At 37.3% G+C, this 9,330-nt stretch overlaps 1 protein-coding gene across 1 annotated transcript; it reads left to right on the top strand.

Moving 5' to 3' along the window:
- The first annotated feature begins 4,692 nt into the window (after positions 1 to 4,692).
- On the top strand, positions 4,693 to 8,941 carry LOC143619563 (histone deacetylase HDT1-like). The gene is made up of 9 exons (XM_077091455.1): positions 4,693 to 4,715; positions 5,662 to 5,732; positions 5,849 to 6,066; positions 6,301 to 6,362; positions 6,421 to 6,554; positions 8,254 to 8,313; positions 8,393 to 8,483; positions 8,577 to 8,697; positions 8,779 to 8,941. The coding sequence occupies exons 1-9, from the start codon at positions 4,703 to 4,705 to the stop codon at positions 8,831 to 8,833; spliced, it is 825 nt and encodes a 274-aa protein (XP_076947570.1). The 5' UTR covers positions 4,693 to 4,702; the 3' UTR covers positions 8,834 to 8,941.
- The last annotated feature ends 389 nt before the right edge of the window (positions 8,942 to 9,330 follow it).

Raw genomic sequence — 9,330 nt, 5'->3', positions numbered from 1 at the left:
GAAGAGTGAATGTGTGGATTACAAAGAACCCTCTCCCCCTTTATATACTAATCGCAATTAATGCGATGCATTTAATGCGGAAGAGAGAGAAATCGAAGGTACAATGAAACTATGACACGTGGCAAAGAGCAAGCTGGTAACAGCTGTTGACAGGACGCATACCATTAATTTCGCGGCCACGCGCCCGAAAAATCGCGCCCACGCGCCTGAAAAAGCGTCTGGAATTACCATGTACTGTCACGTCACCATAACTTCCTGCACGTCCTGACACAGTAAGAAGAAACCGTCGCACGACGTTTCAGAGGTTTGGACTGTTCTTATCCTTTCACCAACTCTTCAAATTTCAAAAAAATTCAAAAAGATTCAAAAGTAAGCGGGAAAATACCCCTTACCTTGGCAACCAAGTAACCGTAAGACGGATGCGGGTACAGTGTTAAGGCAAAACCCTTCACATACCTAGCACCCGCAGGGAATTGAAGCCAAGAATACCTTGGCAACCAAGTAACCGTAAGACGGATGCGGGTACAGTGTTAAGGCAAAACCCTTCACATACCTAGCACCCGCAGGGAATTGAAGCCAAGAATACCTTGGCAACCAAGTAACCGTAAGACGGATGCGGGTACAGTGTTAAGGCAAAACCCTTCACATACCTAGCACCCGCAGGGAATTGAAGCCAAGAATACCTTGGCAACCAAGTAACCGTAAGATGGAAGCGGGTACAGTGTTAAGGCAAAACCCTTCACATACCTAACACCCGCAGGGAATTGACGCCAGGAATACCTTGGAAGTAAAGTAACCATAAGACGAGCGCGGGTACAGTGTCAAGGCAAAACCCTTCACATACCTAGCGCTCCGCAGGGAATTGAAACCAAGAAGGATATTCTGGGCAATGCTTGCGGAAACGGAAATAACATCCTCGCATAGCGGGAACGTCGAGAACTACATTGTTTGAAGCTCCAGGATGGAATTGGTGGTTTTAACATAATTGATCACTATGTTCAAAACTACCAAAACCTCATGGAGAATCCACACAAGTGGGACTCAACGCTCCTGACTTGCGAGGAGGTTACAGACCTACCCGCATCATACCCAAAGATCAAGCAGGAAACTCGGGAATTTCTGCAAGTGACAAGGACTTCCGCGGGAAGAATCACCATGGAAAACCTTAAATTTGCTTGTCCAAAAGTTCACCTCACTTTATTAAACACTCATGAGAAGAACATTGGACTGGGGGGACTTGAAGAGGTAAGTCCCAGCAGAGCCCAGTTGGACCCGCAAGACTCACCTTGAAGAGGGACGTCTGCGCAGAAACCAACTGGATCCGCAGGACCAACCATGCTCAGAGACGTGACGTCCTTACGCGCAGTATGCAAGCTGTTCCCGCAGGAAATGCCTCCCAATGGTGAAGGACTCTGCCTGTTCCCGCAGCTGCGGATACAAGCCATCAGGGAAGGCCACCCGCGCAGCAAGGCTACACGCACAAGGCACTTAGCTCTCATTCAGTGTCACCTGAAGGAATGAGCAAAGCCGGGAACAATCCCGCACAAGGGCGGGAGGGGGAATACTCCCGCCCAAATAAGCCAGTCCGTACGATACGGGAAGATCTTCTGTACTGTACCTGACGAGGTATGGGCAAAAGATCTGACTAAAGATACGACAGCTTATTGGCAACAGTATGGCGAGCAGCATGCTCCTGTACTGTATGTCACTATTAGCCGCTGCCTACTCACCAACTCCTGTCATACCACGTGCATAGCCGGCAGTTGGTGGAAAAGGAATAGTACACAGCAGGCCTGGTCACTATCAGCCGCTGCCTACCCACCAACTACCAGCAGGGCACGTGCGTAGGCCACAGATGGTAGAACAGGAATACTATTCAGCCGGCCACACCTCCTTGGAAACCTACCTTCGGCTATAAATACCACAAATGGTATGACCATCTCATCTTATCATATCTTATCACATTATCATCATATTATACCTGATATCTGCTCTAGCAATCTCTTAATATACATTTATATTTAAAGAGCAATCTAGTCTGATTCTCACGCCGGAGGGTGGTCACAAGGAGGAACCCCCCCTTCTCAGTGACAAGCTCACGGTGTCTGTTTTGCAGGTTATCAGAAGAACCATCTTTGCCGGGTCTAACCCCTCGTGGGAAACATCTATCTAACCCCCAGGTTACCCGTAATCTGCCCGGGGTCCGGTTAGTGTTTCTTCATTAAACATATTGGTTATTTCGGTTACCAATCGATTATTTTCATTTTATACTGTTGCATATTGAGCATGTGTATTCTTAGAATTTTAAAAATTTTGTAGAAATTGATCGATGGTCAACGTATGAAATCAAAACTTTTGTTCTCAATATTGTAATATTAGGTGTGGAGGTTAAAAGTGGTCAATCACTTAATGTAAATCTTGAGAAAGGCAAAGTTTTGCATCTTTCACAGGTCTAAAATAATAATCTCATTCCATCATTTCCATGGGATATGTTTTATATGCTGTATTGATCATATAACAAGTTATTTTTGATGCATAGGCTTGCATAGAAAATGTGTATGGCGATCTTTCTGTTTTCTTACATATCAACATTAATGGTAAAAAACTTTTACTTGGAACACTTCATTCTGCTAATATGCCTCAGTACAAGTTTGACTTGGTGTTTGACCAAGACTTTCAGCTTTCACACAACCATAAATATGGCAGTGTGTTCTACCATGGACATAGCTGACAAACCTATTGATGATGCATCATATCCTTCTTGCAATGAGGAAGAAGATACTGTTCAACTTCCAATTCCTAATGGTATAAAAATTAGGAATTTTTTTTTATTTGTTTTATGTTTTGTTTTGTTTTTTAACATATATGCTGGACTTTTGCAGGCAAGCAGGGTGATAAGAAAGAAGAAGACTTAGTGGTAGTTAACAAGAATGATAGTAATCAGAATGTGAGGATTGTTGAACCTAAAAAAGATGATTCCGAATCTAAGGAGGTGAAGACTGTGGAACCTGAAAAACATGATTCTGATTCTAACAAGAAAGACGGTGAGCAGAAGGTGAAGATTGTGGAGCCTAAAAAAGATGGCTCCGAGTCGATGTTACTACTGTTACTAGTGTTGATAGTGCTACTACTATTTTTTGTCATCGGTTGCGTGGTAGTAATCTTTGCTTTGTTTTGCTTCATTTTGCTTAAGCAAAGTGTATGATATCTGCACAGTTAAGAAAAGAGATCTTTTGAGTCGGGTGTCTTAACGGAAACAATCTTTCTTTCTAATGGGATACGGGAAAAATGTTTGCTCTCATTTCAGCTTTACGTGGGACTCTACTTGCCACAAGTGGGATTGTATTAGCTATGTTTGTTTGTTATCTAAATATGTATTTATATGTTTCATAAAAACTAGTATATTTACGTAATTAATAGATTCGTTTAGGCTTGCAGTTTGAGTCAAACTTAATATCTTAAAATTTGAACTTAACTTTGTTCATCAAGCGGTCTCTAATTTAAGTTGATCCTACCTATCGGGTGTAGCGGAGAACATTGGCTTCCATTCAAGAACAGATGTCTAGAGTTGGTTCAGGAATCAACATTAGTCTCTTAGATACAGTAGAAACTCGATAAATTAATACTCGATTATTTAATAAACTCTCTAAGATAATATTTTTTGCCGGTCCCGACTCGGGGATAGGGTGCTAAATTAATAATTCGCTAAAATTATAAGATAATACATTTTTGATAATTTCTTTAGACCTCATATAAAATATAAATTAATAATTTCTTATATATAGCATATTACATAAATTCTTTAACTTTTATTTTTCGTTAACCCCTAGTCAAGTAACGCTTCATTTAGTAGTTCACTATGTGAAAAATGAACTTTTCTTTCGTAACGTATGTTTGATTATATTATTTATATTTATATGGCATGAAGTATTAACTTGTCTTTTAGGAATTTAAATCATATTAAAATTTACTATTTTTGAAATATTATAAACTAGCAAGAAGTAGGGTCAAATACTACAAAAGATAAAAGACATTACAATCAAAAGGAAAATTTTAAAAGCTAATCAGCTCCATTTCTCCCAATATAGTGATTTCAATTTTGCCAAATTCTTGATCTACGAGAAGAAAAAGGAGTTAATGTCACCCGAATGACCTTACTAACGAATGGGTATATTATTGAATACTATCCTATTCCTTATTAACCACATAACCCAGAAAGTTACGACAAAAACATACCGTATTGTAATTCCACTGCCTTTTGACATTTTAAGGTAAGTAGCATGTGTTCACCATCCTTCAATTACAAATTACAATGCCTCGGGCCGAAATAGCTACCCGGGCTGGAATACGGTTTAAGAAAGTCTGCAGTGTAATTTTTTTTAAATGGTCAATCAAAACATTTGCATATAAACAAATTATTATTACAAACAAGACACTAGCAACAACGCAGCATATGGAAGACGCCTAGAGGATACACAATATGTCCCCAACTAGGACCATATGCCACCCGTCCACCCAATTACAAGTTGTCAATTTTTTATATTATTTTGTTTAAGCTTACGGTGGTCCGCGATGTAGGGGATCACACATCCATACAGCTTCAGCCTATATAAGCCCGTATTCATTTGCTTTAAAACCCTAACGTTTTTTTTTGTGCTCAAAACATTCATTCTTCCCTGCCGCACTTCTTCTCTTTGCATCAATGGAGTTTTGGGGTAAAATATTCACAACAATAATAATAATGATATTCTGTATTCCTTTTCATACCTGTTGTTAGTGCTCCTTTTATTAAAAAACCTGTAACGATTGATTCGTGTATGAGCGGTTACGTTATGTATGCTCTTCTAATATTATCATCTCGTGTTGTGTTTGTTGTTCCGATTATGCTATGTGCTTCGTTCTCGTTTTCTAATTTGAAATTAGTGTGAGTAATTAGGTCAGAATGATATTGAAGCGATTGTCTAGGGTTTAACGAAGAATGTTAGCTGCTAGGGTTTGTGAACAGTTTGATTTATACTTTTGGCTGTGCCGAGCTCTGCTTTGGTCGAGTACAGCTTGTTTTGACTTTCGAGAGCTCGAGTTTAGCTTGCTAGTTGTTTTGAGTTTCGAAAGCGTGGCTCGTTTATTATTTGTTAATTTATACACATTTTTAAATTTAATTGTTTATATATGTTTTGAGAAAAGCTTTAAATGAGCCTTGGCTCGAGCTCGTGTGCGGTATTTTAGCCAAGTCATATTTTGGCTCGAGCTCGGCTGTGTAGTGTGAAATTATTACACAGAAATTCAGCAAAGTTTAAACTTAAAAATACACAAGGCTTGTTAAGCTTTGAGGAGCCTAATTGATTTTATCATACAAGGCTTGAGTTTGGGCTTGATAAATAAATGCGCTTTATTACAGGCTCGAGCTCGGTTTGGCTTGTTTAGTGTCTTTTATTGATCCTATATACAGTAGCTTTAACTTTTGGCTAATTTGTGATATCGGCTTATTTTCACATTTAATATTTGGCTAATTTATAATTGTGTACCACATGATTTATACTTTTGGCTTTGATGAGCATCTGGATTCAAATAATTTTAATTTTTTGTAGAAATTGATTGGTTGTCTCAGCGTGTGACATCAAAACTTTTGTTTTCAATAGTCTAATACTGTTTTGTTTGCAGGTGTTGAAGTTAAAAGTGGTCAGTCATTCGAGGTAAAACTTGGTGAAGAAAAAGTTTTGCATCTGTCACAGGTATATAAAGATATTATGAAATGATATATGTTAAAGATATTATGAAATGATATATGTTAATGACTTTTTACTTGATTGCATAAAGTATAAACGCATTAACCTTTTCTGATACCTAGGCTTGTCTGGGAGAAATGAAGAATGCTAAGAATGAATCTGTCTGCTTGCATATCATCGTTGATGGCAAAAAGCTTGTGCTCGGAACACTTAACTCTGAGAGGTTGCCTCAGCAACTGTTTGACTTGGTGTTTGACAGAGACTTTACGCTCTCACACAACTGGAAAAACGGCAGTGTGTTCTTCTATGGATACAAAGCTGACCAACCTTATGATGAATCATATCCTTTTTTTCAATTAGTTTTATTTATTTTTTTAAATATTTTTCAGTTATTAGCTATAGTTATGTCAATAAAGAAGTTGTGTGTTGTTTGATTCCTTGACTCAATTTTCTTTGTGCTGTGTGATCACTGGTAATAGCGAATCTGGTAAGTGCACATAATACATTAACAGTTTTGCACACTATTTTATTTAGTGTTAGGTTTTTAATTGATTATAGTATATTTGCTGTTTTGTTTAGATTCTGAGGAGGATGAAGATGCTATTGAACTTCCTGTTCCTAATGGTATAAATTTTGGTTAACCGGTTATGAGTTTTTTGGTGGTGGTTAATAAAATTTTTATGTTGGTTTGCAGGCAAGAAAGAAGAAAACAAAGTGGCAGCTAACAAGAAAGATAACAAGCAAAAGGTTAAGATCGTGGAACCTGTGAAAGATGACTCTGACTCTGACTCTGACTCTGATGACTCGATGTCTGGAGACTCAACTGAGGTATGCATTTGAAACTAGGGTGCTAAAATGGTTGTGTTTGTGGTTCCACCATGACACGAGTTCAAACATGAACTGATACCGAAAATCTTGTAGGTACTATGGGTGTTAATTTCTGAGTCTCTGACACAACATGAACACGAAACTTTTGTGTGTTCTGATCGTTATAAACGAGTTTGGCTTCGTTGTTGGTCAATTTTGCGAACCAGTTTAGCCAAACCGGTGTGTTTAGGTTAAACTGTTTGGTTTGCATGTTGATTCGTTCAACACATTTTATCTTTTTTTAAATGTGTTTTATGTAACAATTTAAATTGGTTGACTTTTATGACATGATGATTTCTAAAATGAAAATTGACATCAATTGTATAACTAAATTATTACATAAAAACACATTTAAAAAAAAAGATGAGAGATAAATGGGTTGAACGGATCAACTTGCAAGTAAAACAGTTTTAACCTAAACGCTACCCGTTTGGTTAAACTAGTTAGCAGGATTGACCAAAAACTAACCCAAAATCGTTTATACCGAACAGAACACGCAAGTTTCGTGTTCATGTTGTGTCAGAAATTCACACCCATAGTATGAACTTGTGTGTTCTGTTTGGTATAAACGATTTTGGGTTTGTTTTTGGTCAATCCTGCTAACTAGTTTAACCAAACGGGTTGTGTTTAGGTTAAACTGTTTGATTTGCATGTTGATCTGTTCAACCCTCTTATCCTCTTTTTTTAAATGTGTTTTATGTAATAATTTAAATTGCTTTGTCTTTTATGACATGATGATTTCTTAAATAAAAGTTGACATCAATTGTATAATTAAACATAAAACTGTAATTGCTTTGTAAAAATTTGCAATGTTTGTTTTAAAAATGTAAATTTAAAGTATTAGTATATGAAAAATATATTAATGGTTGTTTGTTTGGTTGAACACGCCCTGCTTGCGGTGCGCGCATATAATGTATATATGTGTGAATCCTTGGGTGGGCAAAAGTAAAATTGCACTAATTTTGACGTTATTTTACTAATCTTGTGAAAATAACGTTAAAAGTGGTGGAAGGTTAATCAGGCATCATGTGGTGGCATTGATAGCCGAAAGACAAGGGCACATGCACCAATCAGCCGGTGTCCCGATGATTGAGTGCTATGTGCCTTATGTCCAAGGCTTGATGCAAAACTACTATCGAGCCGGGGGTCTCACCTGAAGCAGCCTCTCTATCCCTATGGGATAGAGGTAAGGCTGTCTACATCTTACCCTCCTCAGACCCCACCATAGCATTGCTATTGGTGGGATATACTGAGTACGATGATGATGATGATGATGATGATGTTTGGTTGAACACCCCTGCACACGCATATTTGTGGGTTGACACAAAAACGACCTGTTTGACTAGAAAGTTTTCTAGGTCAATGGTTTTTTTATATTAATTCGTCAATTTTGCGTTTTACACAAAAAAACAAAATCGAGATAAAAACACAAAAAAGTTTAAAATTGCATTATATGAAACTGTATTATAAAAATGTTCAGTTTCTTCATGTTTTAAATATTGGCATAAGATTTTTAACCAGTTTAGTATCAGTTTAACCCAAAATTGACCTGAACACTTTTGTTTTAAACCTGTGATGTTTGTGGTTAGTTCCTTTAATATATTATACATAAAATACTTAAACCAGCATCTTTTGGTTTTAATTGCTTTTTACCTTTTAGGATGATAAGAGCTCAGATAGCGATGATAGCAGTGATGAGGAGGAAGAGACACCCAAGAAGGTTAGTGAAACGGTGACATCTCTTACTTTCCTCCATATTTATCATTCATTTGGCTTATTGTTATTGTTACTTATTTTAGCAACTATCTGGAAAGAAGAGAGCAAATGAGTCTGCTATCAAAACACCTGCAAACGAGAAGAAGGCAAAAACTTCCACCCCTCAAAAGATCGGTTAGTTCGTTTACAAAACATAAATCTGAAGTATTCCTAGAATTAAACATTTTATAGTTTTAATATTACATATTATTATAAATTTTGTGACAGATGGTAAGAAAGGTGTAGTGCATGTGGCAACACCTCATCCTGCAAAGGGTAAGAAGACTCCGGCAAACAAAGAAAGCCCAGCTTCTACTTCTGGTGGTGCACATTGCCAGTCTTGTAACAGGTATTGTTGTTATTATTATTATTATTATAAGTTGATTTATAATTTTGTATTTTGGTGATTCATTTGCTTGTTTGTTTGTAGGACTTTCAAATCAGATGTGGCTCTGCAATCTCACAACCAGGCCAAGCACAAGTAAAATTGGTTGAGGATGTTTCTTTAAGAATGAGTGTTGCTGGTAGTTTTTGTTAAGTAGGGTTCTATTTTTATATTTTGTTTTGTAAGTCCTTTGGATTTGAAAGACGGTGAATTGATGATGATTATGCTGCTGTCACAAGTTGGATAATTGTGCTAGTTTTGTTTTTACTCCAAACAGGAGATGGATCAAGTCCAATGGACAACTATTTTCCAACAATTTTGTTCTCTTGCTATCTTTGATCTCGTGTTTTGATCGTCTCTTATAGTTTGCAAATGAGATAATAACTTACATCACTTTGATAAATGATGACCTATAAATACGTCATCTGTTAACCCTTTTTCTGTTGATATGAACTGTCAGCTCTTATGTTGAAAGGCCACTTAATGAAAACTAAACCGAGGTTACGGTTAATGAAATTTTATGGAGTGTTTGGTAAGCCTTTTAATGAGGGTCAGCTTGCATTATGGAGTTGAATTTTGAACGTGATGTGTAGATCA

This window comes from Bidens hawaiensis, unplaced genomic scaffold, assembly GCF_021521415.1.
Source record: "Bidens hawaiensis isolate Kalapana, Puna unplaced genomic scaffold, B.hawaiensis_p1.1 tig00002477_1, whole genome shotgun sequence".
In the NCBI taxonomy this organism is placed as follows: Eukaryota; Viridiplantae; Streptophyta; class Magnoliopsida; order Asterales; family Asteraceae; genus Bidens; species Bidens hawaiensis.
The sequence above is the reverse complement of the archived record's forward strand: the minus strand, read 5'-3'. Positions and strand labels throughout refer to the sequence as shown.